The 24,533-nt window shown below is 40.3% G+C and overlaps 1 protein-coding gene across 1 annotated transcript in view; it reads left to right on the plus strand.

The window, feature by feature from the left end:
• The window catches only part of ADGRG4 (adhesion G protein-coupled receptor G4), a 155,830-nt gene that overhangs the window by 125,078 nt on the left and 6,219 nt on the right, over positions 1-24,533 (plus strand). Inside the window, exons 17-20 of the mRNA XM_075538483.1 lie at positions 11,136-11,257; positions 13,484-13,752; positions 15,623-15,701; positions 19,149-19,429. Of these exons, the coding sequence (XP_075394598.1) occupies positions 11,136-11,257; positions 13,484-13,752; positions 15,623-15,701; positions 19,149-19,429 (751 nt within the window). The remainder of the gene's footprint in view (positions 1-11,135; positions 11,258-13,483; positions 13,753-15,622; positions 15,702-19,148; positions 19,430-24,533) is intronic.

The following is a 24,533-nucleotide window of genomic DNA, read 5'->3' on the forward strand; positions in this document are numbered from 1 at the left end:
CTGTAACTTCCCTCTCAAGAGGTCACCATTGTTAGCAGCCTGATATGTACAGATGTATGTCAAAAACGAGATTGCTTCTAGGTTTGTAGCTCATACACGCGCTGGTTAATTCCACACAAAACGTGTTCACACATGTCTCTGCTGCTAGTGGGTAGGTGCAGACAAGTTTTCTCAGTAATGCACTTGTCTCAGTCTCCTTAGGATGCCTTAGACAAAAGGTCCAATCAAAATAGGGGCTTCTGAGGGCATTCCAAATCATCTTAGGTCAACTTAGAAGGTTAATGTGACTATGTTTGGGGATTCTAAAGATTCTTCTTTTAGGACACAGGGTGATCAAGGGGTGTATCAGGAAAAAGGTTTACGAGAATGAAAATAGTATTGATGAGAAGAAGTCCAGGAAACTGATGCTGAGGATTCCCCTCTCCCCTTTCTGAAAACCTACCTGCTCATTCTTCGAGCATAACATTCTTTAGATTTTCATTTGGATACCTTACCCCATCCACCCTCCACCCTTGATCTTGTCCCTTCATAACTTCTTTTTGTTCCCCAAACTCAAAGAACAGTTAAAGGAACACAACCTGAGTCCCGTGAGAATGCCCAACCTACTGTTTTGATGCAGTATACATCTAAGAGCTTGGGAAAGGATTAGAGAAGAAGACCCACCATCCCTAGAAGTGTATAGAGATAGATGGGAGGTCTGCCCTATAAGGTGACCAGATTTTAACATCGGTAAAGCGGGACACCATTGATAAACTCATATCCTGGCGAAATAGCCACATGGCAGCCGAAAACCGGATACCCTTGCTTGTCGTGCATTCTTTCCCAAAATTGGGACTTTTAAAAAATGCCACAGGATGTGGGGAAAATTTTTAAAAATCAGGACTGTTCCACTGAAAGCGGGACATCTGGTCACCTTAGTCTAGAGACAATGCCTTCACATGTTGATATTTTTGTTTGATATCAGTTTCTATCATTTTGTAGAAATACTTTTTCTTTACCCTCCTATATTTTTCCAAACTATTTTTAGGATATATCAGTATGCATTTTTGGTTTATAAACATGGCATTAAAATATTGAATTTTAAGTTATTTGCACTGTTTTTCCTACTTGCTTTTACCCCACCTTATATTATATAGATACAATGAGCTCTGATGGCTCAAGGGCTAAAGTTTTTGGCCTCTACCCAAAAGGTTGGTAGTTTGAACTCACCAGCAGCTACATAGGAAAAGGATGTGTAGTTTGTTTTCATAAAGATTTATAGCTACCTGATGCCAGGGGCTTAAGATATGCTTTACACAATTGATGTATGTATGGATTGTGATAGGAGTTGTATGAGCCCCTAATAAAACGATTAAGAAACAAATTGTACATAATTAAAGCATAGTGCTTAATCAAAAAACAATATGTAATTATTTATTGTGAAATATTTACTTCTATTTACAAATAAATGAAATGTTGTCTTGAAAAAAAAGATGTATAGCCTTAGAAACCTACAGGATACACATACTCTATTCTATAATATCACTGAGTCAGAGTCTACATATAGAGCATCTCTCAGGCAAATACTATAAATTAAAAAAAAGTATTTTCTATAGTTTGGATTTAACATAATAAATTTACCCAACCTACACATGAAAATATTAGGTGATCTTCTCTATTGTGCTGTATTATATATCTATATCTATTTATTTACCTTTAAACATCATTTAAACACTGAGTATTTCTGTAGGATAAATCACTTGAGGTTGAATTGTTGGGTTATAGCAAATGTCATTAAAAATAAAACTAACAGTTATTGTAAAAATGTAATATATGAAAGATCTAATCTAACATTTATTTGATCTGTTTACATACCCAGACTTAAAACTTTACAGTCAATGTACACTGTTTTGTTACCTTCATTCAATATGGTTCCCCTAACATTGTGACTTGTTGAATTGACCTTCAAAATGGGCCTCAAATGTATCCTTTCTTCCTTGTTGTTCCTACTTGACAACTACTGGGGGAGGGTAGTTTTTCTTACCCTTTTATGCATCTCTAATATGGTCTAAGGAAAGATACGGACCTTCTTCTTGGATCAAAGCATGCAGAAAGACACTTTATTATGTTTCGAGTTACTGTACTTTCTACAAAGTGAAAGTCTGCATCAAACAAGTTTTATTGGTGCCATTTTCCCACTTCTGGTCCCTATATCACAGTGTGATCTTTTTAAATTAAGAGATCATTCTATTGTGAGCTCTTATATTTCTTATAGCAATCCATGCATCAATTTTATCAAGCATATTTGTACATATGTTGCCATTATTATTTTGTAAGCATTTACTTTTTATGGAGTCCTTGGTATTAGTGCCTCTTTTTCCTTCCCCCACCCTTGTGACCCCTTGATAAATTATAAATTATTATTATTTTCATATCTTACACCAACTGCTATCTCCCTTCCCCCATGGTTTCTCTTGTTCTTCCCCCTGGTATAGTTATGTGTAGATCAATGCAATTCGTTCCCACATCCTCCCTTCCTCTCCCGACGTTCCCCCTACCCTCCTGGTATCGCTACTCCCATTACTGCTCCTGGATTCGGTGTGTCGTGAGCGCTTATCTCTTATCTGTACCTGTACACATGCCCTGATCTAGGCCGCAGTGAAAGGCAGTACTGGGGTCGTGATAGTGGGGGTGGGGGTCAAGGAGCCAGAGGAATATTGTGTGTTTCATCAGTCTTAATACTCAGCCCTGATTGACTCATCCCTTCCTTGTGACCCTTCTGTGAGGGGATGTCACATTGTCTACAGATAGGTTTTGCATCTCTGCCCCAACCCCCCTCATTCTCAAAAATATGGGTTTTATTTGTTTGTTTCTTTGTTTGGGGTCTTTTGATGCCTGTTACCTGATCCATCGACACGTCATGATCACACAGGCTGGTGTGCTTTTTCCACGTGGGCTTATTGCTTCTCTGCTCGCTGGCCACTTGTTTGACTTCAAGCCTTTAAGACCCCAGATGCTATATCTTTTGATAGTCAGGCACCATCTACTTTCTTCACCACATTTGCTTATGCACCCATTTGTCTTCAGCAATCCTGTCAGGCGGGTGAGCATCACACAATGCCGAGTTGTTAAAACAAAGTGTTTTTGCATTGAGGGAGGGCATGAGCAGAGGCCCAAAGTCCACCTACTACCTCAGTGTATTGCCATATAAATAAATGTACGTAGGCAAATACCTCTATTTTTTGAATCAATGTATTTACATATGTACCCATCTTTGCTTATACCTTTATCCATAGCTTTGCTTCCTAGATCTTTCCTGTTTCCTTTTACCTTCCTCCTGCCCCACCATCATACTCACCCTTCTTCCATCTCTTAGTAATTTCTCTCAGCTAGATTACTGTTGCTCCAACACCCCCAGGATCTCTACGTCCTCCCCATGGTTGACTTTAATTCCCTGGTTGTTAACCTGTCTATGGCATTGTTTGGTCACTGCTCCCTTCCCCTGCCTCCTCCTCTCCACAAGTCCCTCCTGAACCCTTGGCTCATTGGTTTCTCTTCAAGTTTGCTTCCCATGCCTATCTTATATAAGTATGCAAACCAACAATAACTTAGATCAAACAAAAAAGAAAACAAAATACTGAATAAAAAGATAAAAGATAACTAGCAAACAAACAAAAAATTATACATAATTCCAGGTCTGTCCGTTGACCTTTATGTATATCTCCCCACTGGTCCTGGAGGAGTTCTGGGAGCTGCCCCTCTTAACCTGAAGTCTATTTTGGGGATTCCTCGTGGGCTTTGTGGATTGCCTTTGCTCCCGATGATGATCTATTATGTTCCCTTCTTGGTTTGCCCCACTGTAGAATATTCAGACCAGACTAACTCACTGCCATGTGTCCCCAGTATTGTCCTCTGTCACAGTGTGCTCCAATAAGGGGACATCGTGTCTTTTACTGTTGTCGCCCTACAGTCCTCTCTGTGCCTTAGCAGCTCTGTGCAGGGATGTCGTTTTCTGGGTTTGGTGTGCCCATATGGGGTCTAGACTGTCCCTCTCTCTTTTTCCTTCTTGGTTTGCTTCCGTGTGGGTGTGGTCTCTAATTGGGTCCAGCCCTTTAACCCACTCTTCTCATGCTTTGCGCCACGTGACTGTGCTGCCCTCAAGGTTTGGTGTGCCATGGTGGGGTCTGCATGCACACACCCAATTCTGTGGAGACATAACCAATACTCTCCCCCTGGGTGGATTTGTGCCCTACTCCCCCCGTGCCATTGTCTTCGTTTCCCCTCGCTTTTCTTCCCCCTTTGCCCCCTTTCCTCATCTCTGTGTTGGAATAACATGTACCTCCTTGTGTTTGGTATGAACCCCACCCAACTACCTGTACCTCAACCCATATAGTGTGAAGTAAGTGGTTCTTTTTCTATACCTACTCTGCTGATTATTCTTTACCTCTGATGACTTACCTTGTACTTGCCCTTTTGTGATTAGGTAACTTCAATTAGCACAATTTCTTCCAACTCTTCCCACAAGATGATGTGCTTCTTGTGATCATCTGTGCTTTTTAGTGATGTGTAGTACTCCATTGTGTATATGTGCTAGAATTTTCTAATCCACTCATCTATCGATGAAAATGTAAGTTATTACCAACTCTTAGTGATTGTGAATTCGCCTCAATGAACCTTGGAGCACAGATGACTGGTTGTGGTTTATTTCTTACCTCTTCTGCGTATATGCCCAGTAGAGGGACAGCTGGGTGATAAGGTAGCTCAACTTCCATTTGCTTTAAATATGGCCAGATCGCTTTCCACAGAGGCTATATGCATCTGCACCACCAGCAGCAGTGGAAGAGATTTCCTTTCTCACCGCATCCCCTCCAACATTGGTTGCTCTCTTTTTATGATTTGAGCTAACCTCAAGAGTGTTAGGTAGTATCTCCTGGTTGTTTTAATTTCCTTTCTCTGATGGCTAATGATTGGGAACATTTTCTCATATGTTTACTGGCCATTCAGCTCTCCTCCCTGGTGAAACTTCTTTTCAGGTCTTTTGCCCACATCTTCAGGGTTTTAAAACTTTTCCTCATTTTTGCAGGCTAGGAGGGTAATCTAGATTTTAGTAATAATCCCTTTGTCTGCTGTGTCATTGCTAAAAACCCTCTCCCAGCCAGTGGGTTGCCTCTTGGTGAAGTCTTTTGATGCACACAGGTGTTTTATCTTTAGTAAATCCCACGTGTCGGTTTCGGGTTAACCTGTACATGCACCCTTCCCTAGTGCAGTTAGCCCATGTATTCCACGAGACAACGTGCTTAGGTTTGCACTGATTCCTTCAGTAATGGCCATGACAGTTTGGGGTTTTACTGCTAGTTCTGTGATCCACCTTGAATTTGTTCTTGAGCATGGGGTAAGGGAAGCATCTTGTTTCATTTTTCTACAGGTGGATAGCCATTGTTTCCACACCACTTTAAACTGGACTTTTATGTGCACTTGGAACCAAAAAAATCATGTGACTTGCTGCATTCTTACACTCTCTTTACTTGTTGATCAGAAACCAAACCTGCACGATTTTCCAAGGTTTGCTTATGGATTTACATGATTTTGCATGCCATTTCAAGTCTTTTTTGGAGTTCAGGTTAAGAAATTACTAGACTATGATATTTCTAAAGCCCATTTTGTCTTCTCATTTTATGAAAGTTGTTTACGATGAAAAAAAAAGGGACATTTTATTTTTCTACTTCAGTGTTTTGAGGTGCTCAGTAATTTTTCGTGGTTCATACCTAATGCTAGTGAGTCAAATGCTTGTCTTAGAATAGTATATAAAGTTCACCTTTCTGTGCGTAAGAATACAATAAGGACGCACTTCTAGATACACTCAAAATGTCTTTAACAAAATAACACAGTGATGATAATAATAGTGCTTCGATGCACATTTCAAAGTTGCATTTGTTATTAGGAACTATTATATGTACAGGCAACCAACTTTCCCAGAATCCATAGTTGCACAAACAACATCCCCCACCCCCTACCCTCGGTAAAATTTATCAAGGAAAAAATGACTCCACGTTTAACCTAGGATCCCAAGCACCATAGCTCTTTTACACACGGCAGCCTGTTGGTGGTGGCAGCTGGCCGCAGGGACCCTGATTCAGAGCTCTACGTTGTTCTCAAGTGCACCAGGCAGTGCCTTATGCTAGGCTCCTTCACCAGGTCCACCCTATTGCATCCCACCAGGCCATCTGTGCTTCGCAACCTGGTGTCATCACAGCATATCCCCGGGCTGCTATTTCCCTACATTGCACTAGGGGAATTTCATTACAGCAGATTTAAAAAATTACTATTATTGGGAGATGGGGTTAATGTTAGGTTCCTAACCTTTGTATATTCATATGGTTTCTGAGTCCATTCAGAACCTTTCTAAACGTCCTCGCCCCAAACTTTGGGTTCTTGGGCTCATGCTTAGCACGTCCTGAGCAGCACTTTCTCCCTTGCACTTGGAGGCAGGGGCCTCATAGAAGAGGTTATTAGGTCTGGCGCGGAGATGGAGAGTGATCAATCTAACCCCAGCATTATCCTACCCGTACCCTGACCCTCTCTGCCTCATCTTCTTTTAAAAAATCATTTTATTAGGGGCTCATGCAACTCTTACCACAATCCATACATACATCCATTGTGTAAAGCACATTTGTACATTCATTACCCTCATCATTCTCCCAACATTGCTCTACACTTAAGCCCCTGCCATCAGCTCCTCATTTTCCCCCTCCCTCCCCACTCCACCCCATGAATTATAAATTATTATTCTGTCATATCTTACACTGTCCGATGTCTCCCTTCACCCACTTTTCTGTCCCCCAGGGAGGAGGTTACATGTAGATCCTTGTAATCGGTTCCCCCTTTCCACCCTCCCGGTATCGCCATTCTCACCACTGGTCCTAAAGGGATCATCCGCCCTGGATTCCCTGTGTTTCCAGTTCTATTTGTACCAGTGTACATGCTCTACTCTAGCCATATTTGTAAGGTAGAATTGGGATCATGATAGTGGTGGGGGAGGAAGCATTTAGGTACTAGAAGAAAGTTGTATGTTTTATCAGTGCTATACTGCACCCTGACTGGCTCGTCTCTTCCTTGTGACCCTTCTGTAAGTAGATGTCCAGTTGTCTACATATGGGCTTTGGGTCTCCACTCCGCACTCCCCCTCAATCACATGGATATGATTTTTTGTTCTTTGATGCCTGATACCTGATCCCATCGGCACCTCGTGATCACGCAGGCTCGTGTACTTCTTCCATGTGGGCTTTGTTGCTTCTAAGCTAGATGGCCACTTGTTTGCCTTCATACCTTTAAGACCCCAGACACTATATCTTTTGATAGCCAGACACCAACAGCTTTCATCACCACATTTGCCTATGCAACTGCTTTGTCTTCAGTGATTGTGTCACGAAGGTGAGCGTCATGGAATGTCAGTTTATTAGAAGAAAGTATTCTTGAATTGAGGGAGTACTTGAATGGAGGCCCAATGTCCATCTGTTACCTTAATACTAAACCTATACATATATTCACATAGACCCTTTTCCACATCCTCATATATAAATTTATTTTCATATGTACATGTCTTTATTTAGACCTCAATACATTCCCTTTGCCTCTTACCTCTTTCCTCTATTTCCTTTTACTTTCCTCTTGACCCACTATCATGTTCAGCCTTCATTTGGGTTTCAGTAATTCCTCTTGGTTGCATTTTGCTTGATCACACCCTACCAGGCCTCCTAAACCCTCCTCACCACCGATTTGGATCACTTGTTGTTCCCTTGTCTCCGGTTTTGTTAACACCATTTCCTCCCTCCCCCCCCTTCCATGTACCCCCAGAATTGTCGGTCCCATTGTTTTGTCTTCCTGATTGTTCATCCAGCCTATCTTATTTAGATAGACCTGCAGAGATAATAATATGTACAAAACAAGACAGCAAAACCAAGCAACAAAATAAAACAAAACAACAACAAGCTAATGACAAAAAACAAAACACAACAACAAGAAAGAAAAGCCTGTAGTTAGGTCAAGGACTGTTTGTTGGCCTTTAGGAATGTTGTTTGGTGCCATCGAGTCACCCTCGACCCATATCAACCCTTTTCACAACAGATTAAAACAGTGCGCTGTCCTGCGCCATCCTCACAATTGTTCCCATGCAGCCACTTTACTAAGCATGATGCTCTTCTCCAAGCCTAGTCTCTCCTGCCAACATATCCAAAGTGTGCACGCCAAAGTCTTTCCATTCTTGACTCGAAGGAGTACTCTGGCCTTACCTCTTACAATACAGATCTCTTTGCCCTTTTAGCAGTCCATAGTTCTTTCAATATTCTTCGCCATCAGCACAATTCAAATGCATGAATTCGTCTATGATCTTCCCTATTCGATGTCTAACTTTTATTGGAATGTGATGCAGTGGAAAATTCCCTGTCTTGGGTCAGGCGCACCTTAGTCCCAAAAGTAACATCCTTGCTCTTTGATACTCTAAAAAGAGGTCTTTGTGCAGCAGAGTTACCTAATGCAGTATGCCTTTTGATCTCTTGGCTGCCGCTTCATGAGCATTCATTGTGGAGTCAAGCAAGACAAAACCCTCGACAACCTTTTCTCCATTTATCATGATGTTGACTTCTTGGTTCAGTGGTGAGGATTTTGGTCTTTACCTTGAGTTGTAATCCATACTGAAGGCTACAGTCTTTGATCTGCATAATCAAGTGCTTCAAGGCGTCCTCACTTTCAGCAACCAAGGTTGTTAATAAGCATATAATAAGCAAGCATATGGTTGTTAATGATGCTTCCTCCAATCCTGATGCTACATTCTTTATATAATCTAATATCTCTGGTGATTTCTTCCATATACAATTTGAATAAGGATGGTGAGGGGATCTAACCCTGACACACACCTTTCTTGTTGTTTAATTGTTTAGCGTTTATTTCATAATCATAAACTTAACTCTGATTTCCAGCTGGACTTAAAAGGGAATAAGAAAGTGGGAAAGCTGAGGAGATGGAGTGAGAGCACAAAGACCTTTCTGGATTTTAGACCATGCAGTATTCCCTTTTTTTGTTCTCACAACTGCCTCTTGATCCAAGTTCCTCATGAGCACAATGAAGTGTGCTAGAATTCCCATTCTCCAGAGTTGTTGGGTGATCTTAAGTAAAATTTTACTTGCTGCCTCAACCTAGAAGAATTCAAATCCTAGCAGAAATGCTTCTAGTGGTACAATGTAGTTTGTTTGTTTTTTACCGTAGAGCCTACAATAAAGTAATTGGCCTCAAAAATTTTACAGGCTACAGAAGAAATAATCTGAGTATTATAGCGCTTTGAACCAGTTTATCCATAGCTAAGAATTGGATACTGGATTAGACATGGATTTTTAAAGATTTAATGAAGTTGAACTCTAATCAGAATGGGGAAACTTATAGTCCAATGTACTGGAATAGGAGACTTAGGAGGAAGTGAGTCCTTTCAGTATCCTGATGTGAGAGATTGGATTATTGCCAGAAGACATTCTAAGAAGCACAGGTAGTCAGTCAGCATCTTTGAGTGGCCAGTATTGTTTTCAACTCAGCACATCAAGAAATCTAGTAACTTACTCACTATATACTCTGCTCTAGTTTCTAAGAGGGAGATTAAGTTTCTAGCAGGGCTTGAACCCATATACTTTTTTTCCATTCTTATAATTTTTCTAGTTAACTCACATTTTAAAAATTAAAGTTTATTCTAGTTGCTTCATCAGCCAAGACTGAACTTGGGGTAATATTTGCCCTGTAGTTATCTCTTCAACTGTGGAGAAGGTACATAATAACAAGTAAGTTGTACTTCGTGACACATATAAAAATATTGTTATTGTTATTCTATTATTATGTTAAAGATATTTTTGTGTATCTGCAAGTATTTACTCAGTTATTTTTGCATAGAAAGGTACACTATGTATTATGAAAAACATTTAAATAACACAGATACAAACTCTGCCTAATTGTTGCACAAATTTGACTGCAAGACAGTTAGACCTTGAGTTGCTCTGGGTAGACTAGAGAAACAAAATTCATAGACACTCATATTTTATGAGAGTTTTATATAAATACTAAGTATATACATTAAGAAAGCATCCCAACCCAGTGCTTTCCAAGCCCATAAGTCTGACATTAGCCCATATGTCCAACACCAATCATCAAAGTCCTCCTCAAGCTCACAAAACACACGCAATGATGCCAACTGAAGGAGGAAAGCCAAATCAGTGAGCGTGCAAGCCTCTCAGTGCTGGCAGGGGTCTCCACATGGCTTCTCCAGCACCCAGGGCTGTATCGGGGTAGGTCCATGTGGCTTCTCAGGGATGTCTTGCAGGAAGTGAGCCTTGCCAGCTGAGGCAGAGAACTAACTAAGGCAGCCGCACACTGGTCCGACCATCAGAGAGCCAGAGACACGAATGGTGAGGCTCACAGAGCCACTTACCTCTCCGCCCTTCAATTAATCCCACATGTTTTCATTGGCCAGGTTGGCACAGTAAGCCTCAACTATCACAGGCTTACAAGATGAACAGTAATGCTCCTGTTTATCTAAGGAAGTACAACTACCTTAGACTAATCAACCATCGGGAATGAAAGGGCAGCATTTGTCAGAGACAAAATTCAGAAGTCAGGAAGGGATAAGAAAGAAGGAAAATGAAAACTGGAAACACAGGGAGAAAATGGAAGGAGTGCTCTTACATTTTAGGGATTGCAATTAATATCATGAAATAAAGTGCGTATGAATTGCTGAATTGAAAACTAATGTGTTCTGTAAACCTTCACCCAAATCACAATAAAAAGTAAAACAAAAACATTAAGGGGAAAAAAAACGCCGATTTAAGAATAGAACTTGTTCTTCGTCCAAGGACTCCTTATGTTAATGTGGCTACAGTTTAAATGTGGAACATATTAATCACAATAATATCAATACTAAATGGCTTTTCCAGTGTTTTGATAGCCCTCCAAGTACTGTACACAGTAAATTACACTAGACTTATTTAACAAAGAACATAAAGTTTTGTCATTGACCTATCTGCATATCCTGAGTTTAAAACTATAGCAGAGATGCTATAGGTCCTGGGAATCTACTGTTAGTGAATGTGAATGTATAAAATGCAGCATTTTTCTTCCCTTAGGATTTATCCAGATCTACAGTGGATGAAGTGAATGAAAGGATATTAGTTCTTATAACATATGCTGGATGTGGAATCTCCTCCATTTTCCTGGGAATTGCAGTCGTAACTTATGTAGTTTTTCAGTAAGTTGATAAAATTTCAATTTGAGGAAGTTTGATGGATGCGCTTGTCATTGTCAGCCTATTAATTTCACAAAAAAATAATAGTAAGGCCAGATTCATTAGAGGTTACATAGTGGAGTAAGGTTCCTCTAATAAACAGATTATAATTGAATCTGAAAGCAAAACAAAACAAAAATGTATGATGGCCAAGATAGGAAATGATCTCTCTACCAGTATAAAACCCCTAACTATAAATAAAAAGTGGCTAATGAACTTCATTGAAATTAAGAACTTGCTTCATTAATATATCTCATGAATATATATGTACAAATTTGCTTGACACAACGGATGTGTGTATGAGTTGTGATAAGAGCTTTAAGAACCCCCAATAAAATGATTGAATATATTAATATAGTGAAAGGTCACCTTTAGATTGGGAAGAGATATTTGTTGTATATATATCTGGCAAAGGACATGCATACAACATATATATTAAGAACTCCTATAAATAAAATGAAAAACAGAAAATGCAATTAAATGTGACCAAAAGATTTGAAAAGGCACTGCACATTTAGCCATTCCTAAACCTAACCCCTACTCAAAGTGCCAACAATCATGTGACAATGTTTTCAACATCATGACTCTTCAGTGATATGGAAATTAAAACCACAACCATATATTTCTTTACTCACCAGAATGGCTAAGATTAAAAATATTGTGAATGGATGAACCCTTGAAACTATTGCCCAGGGATTGTCTCTAAACTTTAAACCCAAACCATCTCCCCGAGTCTTCTTAATACCAAACAATCATTTAGCTTAACTAGTAAAGAATGTCTGCCTCGTTTATTGTTCTCTTTCAGGATCTATCTATGTGGGATGAAAATGACAGCAGTAACTCAAAAGGAAACTTAGGGGATAGTGAGTTTCTATTTCATTTGAAAAATGTAATCATTGTTATGTAGAAACTTGAATTGGTGTATGTTTTGCTGTTCATATTAATAACAACATAAATATAAATTTAAAGTACCTGCAATACCAAGTATCAACAAAGATGTGGAAAAACGAAATGAATTCACAAGGCCGCTTGAAGATAGGTACAAGGACATTTATAGCAGTTTCATTCATAGTAATTAAAAAATGGAAACAACCCAAATGCCCAACAACAGTTGAGTAAATGAATAAAATGTGGTGTGCGTGTAAAATGTAATATTACGCAGCAGCAAAAAATATGAATGAACTGCTAGAGGAACTCAAAAACGAGAAGAAACTGCATGGTTCCATTTAGATCAAGTTTCAAGTACATGCAAAACTAAATCTATGGAGATTCAGGTTAGAATATTACGTACCTCTTATGTGGAGAATTGAATATAAAGGAGCTATTTGAGGCATCTGATGTTTCAATATGATTCTCTCGATCTGGGAGATGAACCAAAAGTGTACACATATATAAAGATTCATCAGGTGTTATTCTTAAGATTTATGCATTTTACTATTTACCTCAATAAACCAAAAACCACATTTGCATAAAATGATAATTGAAGAATTTTCATTCATATATATTTGAGGGAAATAAAGAAACAAGGGGGACGTTTTGCTTTTGGAAAACATGGGATCAATGCCCACAAGATCAAATTGTGTTCCCTTAGTGAAGCTTAAGGAGAGATATATATCTCAGATGGCTGGATTTGGGGAAAAACCAGTTTGTAATATGTAAGCCCAGCCTTAAGTCTGCTGAAGTTGTGATGCCAGAGTCACCGTATTCAGGAAACTTGCTCTCCTTATCTCCAAAAGATAAAGAGGCGTTGCCAAGCGGAATGAGATGATTGTATTCCCGTGAATGTAGGTCACCAGGAGCCCTGGTGGTACAGTGGTTCAATCACTCAGCGGTTAACTTCAAGGGTCAAGGTTGGGCTTCGCTCCCTGGGAGAAAGATGTGGCATTCTGCTTCTGTAAAGATTACAGCCCTGGAAACCTCATGGAGCAGTTCCATTCCATCCTATAAGGGGTCTGCGAATTGGAATCGCCTTAGTGATAATGGGCCTTGTAGTGCCACTCTACTTGAGATACATTCACTCTACCTAGGGAAAGGTGGGAGATTATAAACGTCAATACCTGTAAGGAACTGGGAATAATTTAATTTTGATAGGGAGTTTTTATTCTTTCACATTAGTAGGCAGAGAAGATAGGGCAATGGTTGCTTCAAAATAAAAATGTGACCTAACTTAATATTGTATCTTTCCGGTAGTAAACTTCGAAAAGATCATCCTTCCAAAATCCTGGTCAACTTGTGCATAGCACTCCTGATGCTAAACATGGTGTTTCTGGTCAATTCCTGGTCAGCCTCATTTCAGAATGCAGGCCTCTGTATCACAGCTGCAGTGGCTCTTCATTACTTCCTGCTCGCCTCCTTGACCTGGATGGGCCTGGAGGCCGTGCACATGTATTTTGCTCTAGTCAAAGTCTTCAACATATACATTCCAAATTACATCCTTAAGTTTTGTCTAATTGGCTGGGGTAAGTAAAATTGCCATTATCCGTAGTGTCTTTGATATAAGCCTGAGTGTCTTTCTAGTTCTAGCTCACTTTGACAAATTATTTAAAACCAAACTCTGCTATAGATAAGGAATTAAGAATTTATTTGTGGGAATTTGCACATGTGTCTATTTTTTCCCTGCAATTTCAGCTCTGTAAATTCAACTTCTAATCTTGGCAGTGGGGAATTGGCCCACAAATAGATATTGAATGCCTGCTTGAGTACTATACTAAATTCTAGATCTACAACAGTGATCCTGTCACACTTGATCTGCTCTGCCACAGAAGTTACGAAGCCGAAAATTCAAAGAATCAAACTCGCTGCCATTAGGTAGTTTCTAAGTCATTGTGCCCCTACCGGTTAGGGTAAAACTGTCCCGGTGGGTTTCTGAGACTGTGATTCTTTGCAGGAGTAGAAAGCCTCCTCTTTGTCCAGCAGAGTGACTGTGGTTTCAACCTACTGACTTGGAAGTTAGCAGCCCAACACATAGCTCACCACACACCCACGGCTCCTTACAGAAGTTACAGTCTCAAAACAAATACGAATGCTTACTGATAGGACAGCTAATCCTTTGGTAGCACTTATGTAAGTCAGATATTGTTCTCAGTGCTTTACATACTCAATTACTCCTCATACTAGCTCAATGGAAGAGGTTCCACCATTATATCCATTTAATAGATGAGGACCCCGAAGGCCAGAAAACTTAGGTAATTTGCATAAAATCACACAGCTAAATCCTTGAATCTGGGAGTCTGCTGCCATATGTTGTATTCTTATAAGACAGCCATATGCTTTAGATATGTGAAAGGGTTCTGGAGCAGACTTGACCCATTCGTCCTCTTGACTGTGAATATCACTTCTGCCCTATGGCGGAAGCCAGGGCTGGAATAAACAATGGACACTCCCCATGGTCTTTCATTGGCTTATTTTCCTGTCTTTCTAACTGACAACAGTTAACTCAGGTCTCTTTCCCCTTGTCCAAAACAGACTGACTTCTGAAAATGTATGGGATACATAAAACCAAAAAGCAACCTAAGTGCCCTCAAGCCGACTCCAGAAACCCTATGACACAGAACGAAACTGTGCCCGTGGGTTTCTGAGGCTGTAAATCTTTAGGGGAGCAGGAATTCTCAGCGTTTTCTTACTGGAGGACTTGAACCACTGAAGTTTGTGACAAGCAGCCCAATGTGTAATTCACTGTGCCACCAGGGATCCTTTCAGGAGTAATGCTTATTGATAAATAAGTATATAAATAATTTTTTGCACAAATATGCAAAAAACTGGAATTTTAAACCCCATTTGACCATTTTGACTGAACTGCTTGTTTCTTTATAGAATTGACTGGTCTTTAAATGGTTGATCTACTAAAAATGTCAGCATCATAACAAATTTAGAAACTGCTGCCTTGTCAAACAAGCAGTGAAGGCAGAAGTTGATTGCCTACATCTTTCCTTCAGGGTGACCCAGAAAAGTGATCCAGCAAACTAAGGGGCAGCATTGAAAGGGAGAAAAATATGGCAGCTCATCATATGAGAAGAAACGTTGCCTGCAAACTTGCATTCTGATAAACTTCATGTTTCTAAATCCATGTTGATTATTTTGTGCACTTGAACTATTTTTAACAACCAGTGGGTGTTGTATTGAAGCTATTGGCATGCTGTTTTCTATAGCAGATTGGAGAATTCCTGAACATGTTTAATTTGAAGAGATTCACAAACATTTCGCAAACAATGGTATTTTGGTGGCCCGCATATCTGCGGCTCATTTAATGTATCAGCACCCACACGAGTTATTAATCAGGAGGGTTTCGCTGCTTCCTAATGGAATAACTGGCTTGTTTTCCCACTCTAGGGATCCCAGCTATTACCGTGGCTATCATACTCAGTGTGAAAAAGGATTTTTATGGAACTCTGAGCCCAGCGACTCAGTTGTAAGTATATGTATCTCTGCTTCTCATGGGCGGTGACTGCCCTTCCCCTTCAGAGTATGGTGGAGTGTTCCTGGCCTGGGGTTTGCTCTTAATGCTGGTTTCAGAGAGCCTCACCTACACACCACTGCAGTCTGACTTACATAGAGATTAGGAGCCTGGGCACTGTAGGATCTTGGGCAAGTGACCCTGCCTCTTATTTACACGTTTTCTTCTGCAAAATGGGGGTTACACATGCTTGTTTCTAGTATAGCATGTGAAAATTAAAATGAAATCATACATGTATGGTAGTTTAGCATGGTACCACAGTGAGTGCTCAGTGGCTGACAGTTCCCAGAAGGTGGGAATTAGGTTAGATGGCTACTCTAACCCAGAGGAGCTGTAAAACATTTTTACCTTTTAACAAGAAACGTGTCCACTTGAAGAAGAGCCATAGCATTCCATTGTAAATTATCTCAGCTTTCTCTTCTATTGTTTCTTTCTTTCTTCCTGAAATTTCCACACCCCCCACCCCCGACCTATAAGATGAACTCTTTGGTTCTCTCATTCGTAGTCACAACACAGTACCGATTCACGTCTCCAGAAACTTCTGTTACAGGTATGTACACACAATTTCATTTCACAGGCTTGAATGTCTTTTACTTACCCATATCCATTATCCTTATTGTAGTCTCCTAAATTTTCTTCTGCTATTAATTTCTTCTCCCATCAGACTAGAATCAAATGTAAGAGGTCCTACCATTAAGACCCCTCTCTCCTCCTGCACTTACTTTTTCATATTAAGATAACAGTTAACAGGGGGTCAAAATTATTGCCCTCCTCAACTGATGCCTTCTAATTCAAGTTACTTATTATCCTTTCTCTTCCCACCCTGTGTTAGTCTGGGTTGACTAGAGAAACAAAACCAGGAACACTCATATGTGCATAAGAAAGAGCTTTATATCAAAGAATAATTGTATATTAAGAAAACATGCCCATCCAATCCAGATCAAGTCCATAAGTTCAATATTAGCCCATATGTCCGATAGCAGTCTATAATTTGCTCTTCAGACTCATGCAACACATGCAATGATACTGAATGCAGGAAGATCACAGGTCAGTGGGTGGAAAGTCTTGTGGATCCAGTGGCAGTGGAAGCATCTCAGCACTAGTGTGGGTCTCCCGGCACTAGCGTGGGTCTCCATGTGGCTCTTCCAGCTGCAGGGCTCTGGTTCCATCAGGGGTCTCCACGTGGCTTGCCAGCAGGAAGACAAGCAGAGTGCCACTGTGTATCTGGGCTCTGTCATGCCTCCAAAGGAGGTCATCAAGCTGCAACCTGATTGACAGGCTAGACTCTACCTCCTCGCAACTTGACGGGAGATTTTGTAAGTGCCATACCCCCTATATCGCTGGTTCTTAACCTGTGGGTCATGAGCCCTTTTGGGGTCGAACCACCCTTTCACAGGGATCACCTAAGACCATCAGAAAACACGTATTTCCAGTGGTCTTAAGAACCGAGACATCGCTCCTCTATCCGTCTCCAAGCGGGTACCCCCACATGCAGATATGCCCACATACGAATACCCCAGCGTGAATGAAGACTGTTAGCCTTGCTACACCATGCTTCAAGACAAAATTTCATTTGTCATTAGAAATAAATATTTCACAATCTATAATGATATATTGTTTTTACGATTAATCACTATCCTTTAATTATGTTCAATTTATGACAATGAAAATACATCCTGCATATCAGATATTTACATGACGATTCATAACCATAGCAGAATGACAGTTATGAAGTAGCAGCGAAAAAAATTTTATGGTTGGGGTCACCACCACATGAGGAACTGGCATGCTACCTTTCCTTTTCAATGCACACTTCCATCCTCCCTATTTACCTGTTTTGTCATGAAAGAGTCCCCAATATCTATTGAATAGTGATTCCTTTTCAAAGATCAAAAGCAACGGCAACAGAAAATAAACTCTCCCCTTCTGCCTCCTCCAAAGCCATTTTATATATGAATTGGTAGTAAGAGGTACCATATAAACTCGTGTATAAGCCAAAGGTTTTCAGCACATTTTTAATGCCGTTTTTGTGGTAAAATTAGGTACCTCGGTTGATATTTGGGTCGATTTATGCTTGAGTACATATGGTAGCTTTTTCTAAAAGGTTTTAAGAAATAATTATTTTTTGAAGAGGATAATACATGTGTGTGGTCCAAAATTTAAAAGAAGAAAACTATGACAATTAAAAAACAACAACTCACCCATCATTTCTACTTACCTTGTTTCTGTCTTGAAATTCTTGGGTGTTCTTCCAGAAATTGTTTATTATTAGATACTCGCATTTGTATAGATATTCTTTTGCTCACTTTGGTAGTCAAATGATAGATACGGTTTGGCACCTAGTGCTCTTCTAATGGAATATCTTGGAGATGATTCGATGTCCAAACATGCATAGCTGTCTTGTTTAAGAGGGGTTTGTTTGTTTCTTTGTTTTTACGTAACCTAGAAGGCTGAATAAGAGTTGTATGAGCCTCCAATGAAATGATTTTTTTTTCATTTAAAAAATAAAAGGCTGAATATGATATTCAAGGAACTCTAAGTATTTGATTCTATTAGAGAAGTTAATGGCTATTTGCACTCCTTCTCAATATACACACAAACTCACATATGCACGAAACTATCCACACCAACATGAATAAGATGGCCCAAAGGGATTTCCTGGGTCCAATAACAAGGTCTTGCCTAAATTGAAACCAAATTAAATAGGCCATCAGTAAGAGTGCCTCTAGTGTTTTAATGTTATTAAAACGAAGTTCATGGAAATCACTACATATTCTTTAATCAAGCTAGTGTTGTCTTTTGGAGTCCAAAGCAGTAGCTGTGGTGGAAAGTTTAAAAATTGCCTCATATTTTGAAACAGTACAACTTAGAAATGTTCTCTTTTTATTGCATTCTCATTAACTCTCATAATTTCATTGTTGTTTGATATAGGATTCAGAAAAGTCATACATTATTGATAGCCTTTTACTGTGATATTTATCTTGCAAAGCAGAAATTACTCTGCAAATAAAAGCTCAGGTGAATGTGGGAGGAACCACTTTTGGGAGAAATACATTCTTTTTCTCCCCTGATGTTGAGAAAGAGAATATTCTCCTGGGGAATTGGGACTGAGAAGTTTCTGCTTATGTGGGGTTGAAATATCCTTTAAACTATCTGGCTTAACCTTGGAAAGAACCCTGGATTAGGACTCAGAAGACCAGAGTTCACTGAACTGCTCTGAGTCCTAGTTCAGGGTTCATTCCTTTGCTGCTTGAATGAGCTGTAGGTTTTCATTTTATCTGTCTGGGTCTAGGTGTCCTCCCGACAAATGTAACTGAGTAGGCCATCTTCCAAGTCTCACTAAAAAGTATGAGTTTATGTGTCTCTATCTCACAGTGGTCTCTTTTTCGTTGTCTCTTACAGTTGTTGGATTAAAGACGACTTTATCTTTTACATCTCAGTTGTGGCTTATTTTTGCCTCATATTTATCATGAATCTCTCCATGTTCTGCACTGTTCTTATTCAACTGAATTCTATGAAAGTACAAAGCCAGAAGACTCGCCGGAAAATGATCCTGCACGACCTCAAAGGCACAACAAGCCTGACTTTCTTACTTGGCCTCACCTGGGGGTTTGCCTTTTTTGCCTGGGGACCTGTAAGGATCCTCTTCTTGTATCTTTTTGCCATTGCTAACACCTTGCAAGGTAATTTACACTCCTTTACCTTTTCCATGGCTAGTTATATGTCTGCCAACCCCTCTGTAGCTTTTGACTCTGGATGATCTCACCTACCAAACACTTGAAAGAGGGAAAAGGTGCTCCAAGAGGCTGCTTATTTCAATGACTTGAAAGGCAGTTGATGGAAACAGTAAGATGTTGGGACTTCACTAAAAGATTACTCAGAGATGTGTGGAGAAGCTCAGCTCAGATAGTTGACACAACTCTACTTGTGGCCACACTGTATGGTATTGTGGCAACACTTTATACATCCAAACGCTGTGCTTGTAAATGTACAAATTGACACTTCTGCTGACATTTTGAAGTGCACAACCCAGTAAACTCACCAAAACTGTTTGAAGTTGATGATCCTAATCTGAGTTATATAGTTATTTAATCTCCTTCTTGTTTTATGATGAAAGGAATAAGTCATCAATGAAATGATTAAATGATAAACCTAGACCTCTGATAATTGTTGATGGTTAATTTTAACTTGATTTTTTTCTATTAAAAAAATCCTGAGGCCGGTCAGGGAAGAAACATGAAGAATTACTTCTTAGAGTCTCAAATATCACTCCATTTTCTTTTCAGCCCAGTCTGGGTGGGTTACCAGGGTAAGTTGAAGCAACTTAGGTACTACATTGAATCAGGGTCTCCTTTCTGCCTTCCTTATTTATTCATTCAGCAAATCCATTGACCAAAGTACAGTACCTTGATAGGCCCATATGATGATCTCACAAGAAAAAAAGTTCTACAGTCAAAAAAGTTGACCATTCTGTAAATTATATTCCCTTTGTGCTAGTCCAGGTTGACTAGAGAATCAAATCCATAGACACTCATATGTGTAAAAGAAAGAGCTTTATATACAAGAGCAATTGAATATTGAGAAAATATCCCATCCCAGTCCACATTAAGTCAATAAGTCCGATATTAGCCCATATATCTGATACCAATCTATAAAGTCCTCTTCAGACTCACACAACACCAGCAATGATGCCGAATGTAGGAAGATCACAGGTCAGTGGGTGGAAAGTCTTGTGGATCCAGTGGCGGTGGAAGCATCTCAGCACTGGCAGGGATCTCCACGTGGCTCCTTCAGCTCCAGGGCTCTAGCGTAATTCCATGTGTTTTATCAGCAAGCATGTCTCACAGGGAGTGAATCTCTCTCCTGCATCCAGTGAACTATTTATCTCCTTAGCACCTCCAAATGAGGTCATCAAGCTCAGACCTGATTGACAGGTTAAATTCCACTCCTTCACTCTTAAATCTCAATTTGACAACAGATTATGTAACTACCACACCTTTATTCTAGGAATGGCATAAAATCTCTGAGAAATTCTGCTAGGGAAAAAATTTGTTTCAACCCAGTATTTTTAAGATCTCATAACCCCTTTTCATTGTGGTGGTTAGCCCCAAGCCTTGGGAAAAATGAATTGTTATGCATTTATTATATAGCAGGCAATTGTGGAGCACTGGAGTGAAGGAAAATCATCTCTATAAGGTATAGTTGGCTTTCATGTTGTATGACTAAAGAAACAATCTCATTTTAGAGCAATGAAGCGCACCAACTGAAATTTGTAGTCCTACCAGATTCTATCCACTCTATACAGCCATATTCTGATTGGAGTGCACCCCTCCACACACACACACACACACACACACACACACACACACACACACAGTGTTATTCCTTCGTGTGCTATTTCTGTTGTCCCTATGGTAGTTAGGAATGAAAGTCTTAGGAGTGTTCCATCCCACTCTCCTTTGGTTTCTTTGAGGCTAGCAGCGCTTGGTTGTATCCTAGCTTGCTGCCTGACATTCTGGGGATAGTTCTGTAATTTTCTTCTTGGTCTGCATGGAAATACTATAGTTAGAGCCTAAAGTTCTTGCTTTCAAAGCTAACAAACCTTGGCCTAGGAATGGCTCACAGAGGTGGACCAGGAACCACACACCTGTGCAAAGTTCTTTCTAGCAACAACGCCAGGCTTCTCTGCAAAATAATGAATGTGCTCCATTCCTCCAACGTAAAAGAAAGGGTATCTAAGCAAGTAGCCTACATGGGTGGAAGTAAGGTGGAAGATTAAAACTGTTATTTGGTAGATCTAGCATCAACAAAGCCAAGCTGTCAGGCCTGTGTGATGTCAATCAATCACCAAGCGTTTCTAGTCTTGACTGTAAGATAGTTAGTGTGTGTCATGCCATCTCGTGGAGAGAGTGTTTTCAGAGTCCTGAGTTTTAAACTCAAGTTATACACACACACACATACACACAACTGCCATACTTCCACACACCACACCATACCACACCCATGCACCACACACACAGACACATCCATCCACATGACCCAAATAACCTCAAAACAAGATCACAGTGGAGTAAGTGACCAAATGTACCATTTAAAAGATAGATGACAAGCTCTCAAGTCGGTGAGGGGGGTTACCGGTGTTCAGGGATGAATGAAGTTATGCTCGTAAAAGAAGGGTATGCACAAATAAAAATGCAGGCGACACCTTCCCTCATGCCTCTGTTCTAGTGAGTAAGCAAATCCATCTGTTAATGGCAAGAAAAAGGAGAGCTGTCAGGCAACTCATTGGAATTCACAGGAGGCTCTTTCTGTCTGTGAACTAACTAAACTCCAAGCTGAAGATCAGAGGCAGGAAAAGTGCTTGAGTTCACTGGTGGAGGACTTTGACCTGCTCTGACCCAAAGCTTTGCTCATAACGAGATCCTGCATGCACCGCTTTGCAGGTGGCTGCCGCTCAGAGAAAGAGTGTATACTGCGGAGTTTGTCACCATAGTTGTTTGGTGGCACATGGTGAGAAAACCCTTAAGGGAGTTAATGAAACAACTCATTCAGCTTGCTGCCTCCCACCTGGAATCCCAGAGTCACGACTGGCATCAGCGAGTCTGAGTCACTCCCCATGCAATGACGAAGTCACTGACCTCTCGGAAACTTTCCTGGGATGGAGAAGTCACTCATCATCCATATAGCCGAACATTAAACTGCTAATCAGCTCTGATTCTTACTGGTGATCAATGGTGTGCGATGGTTAAGACTTGGACTTAGCTCTTAATTCTGCCCCGACACCAGCAACTCCTTATGAGCTCTGCAGGTCTCCACTCTCTGTGTGAAATGGACCAGGTCTTTTACCTGTAAAATAAAAATGAGCCTAATAAAACGATTATACAGTAATTTCTTAGTAAGCATTAGTTGTTGTTTGTTAGAATGTAGTTGTTCTGTGGCCATGCGTTCTTGCTATGCGTTCCAATTGGCTAAAACTCTTTGTCTGTGGTGTTCTCTCATCACTTTTCGTTCTACTGGCAACCCCACAGAACAAGCCGAACTTCTCCTTTGCCTGACGGTCCTTTCAAATCTCTCACTAGAGTTGCCGTCTCTTCTCACCTGGTGTTTTCCATTCCAAGTTTTCTTTTATCCAGCTAAAACTTCCCAGCTCTTTCCCTCAAATCTATCACTGTCCTCAAATGCTTCTGCTTGCTATCCTCTCTTAAAATGCAGCATCCCAAATGGAACATGGCTCTGGTGGAGGTATGGTCAAACAATCAGACTAGCAGAGGACTATCATCCACACCGGTCAAACTTCTTTACGTCCACGTGTAGCTGAATTACAATTAGCTTTGAGGGCATTTTCTATTGAGTCACGCTCAGTTTGCAGTAAGTTAAGACTGGTGTAATCCACACCAAAACCCATTGCTGTCTAGTAGATTCTGACTTAGAGTGACCCAATAGGACAGAGCACAACTGCTTCGTAGGGTTTCCAATGCTATAGGATCACTAGGAGTCAGAATCAATTAGGTGGTAATGAGTTTGAATTGCCCACCGTTTGGTTAGCAGCTTAATGCTTAATCCCATGCCATTCACATAGCCAGTCATCGTAGAGATAAGCGGAATCCTGTACAGAGAACAAGCGTTTTCACATTACACTTAGGCCAGAATAAATATTTGTTGCCGTTGTTCTAATCATTTTATTGGAGGCTCATACAGCTCTTATCACAACCCATACATACATCAGTTGTGTCGAGCACATTTGTACATGTGTTGCTATCATCATTTTCAAAACATTTCTTTTTCTACTTGAGCCCTGGGTTAAAATGAGCTCCTCATTTCCCCCTCCCTCCCCAACCTTCCCTTCCTCATGAACTTGATAATTTATAAATTGTTATTTTTTCATGCCTTACACCGACTGATGTCTCCCTTCACTCACCTTTCTGTTGTCCATTCCCCAGGAAGGGGATTATATGTAGATCATTGTGATCGGTTCCCCCATTCTCCCCTCACCTTACCTTCCTGGTATGGCTACTCTCATTATTTTTCCTGAGGGCCTTATCTGTCCTGTGTTCCCTGTGTTTCCAGCTCTTATCTGTATTTGTGTACATGCTCTGGTCTAGCCAGATTTGTAAGGAAGAATTGGAATCATGATAGTGGCGGGGAGGAAGCATTAAAGAACTAGAGGACAGTTGTATGTTTCATCAGTGCTATACTGCACCCTGACTGGCTCGTCTCTTCCTTGTGACCCTTCTGTAAGGAGATGTCCAGTTGTCTACATATGGGCATTGGGTCTCCAGTCTGCACCTCGCCTCATTCCCATTGATATGCTATTTTGTTCTGGGTCTTTGATGCCTGATACCTGATCCCATCAACACCTCATGATCACACAGGCTGGTTTGCTTCTTCCATGTGGACTTTGTTGCCTCTCGGGTAGATGTCTGCTTGTTTACCTCTTTCAAGTCTTTAAGACTCCAGATGCTATATCTTTTGATAGTTGGGCACCATTAGCTTTCTTCACCACATTTGCTTATGCACCCATTTCATCTTCAGCAATTGTGCCGGGAAGGTGAGCATCACAGAATGCTGGGTTATTAGAACAAAGTGTTCTTTCATTGAGGGAGTCCTTGAGTAGAGGCCCAATGTCCATCTGTTACCTTGATACTTAACATAAAAATATGCATAGATCTATGTCCCTATAATTATATCTAAATATATTTACATACCTGTTTTTAGACCTCTATAAATGCCCCTTTTCTCCTAATTCTTTTCTCTATTTCCTTTTAGTTTCCTCTTGTCCCACTATCA

The sequence above is a fragment of the Tenrec ecaudatus genome, chromosome X (assembly GCF_050624435.1).
Source record: "Tenrec ecaudatus isolate mTenEca1 chromosome X, mTenEca1.hap1, whole genome shotgun sequence".
NCBI lineage: Eukaryota > Metazoa > Chordata > Mammalia > Afrosoricida > Tenrecidae > Tenrec > Tenrec ecaudatus.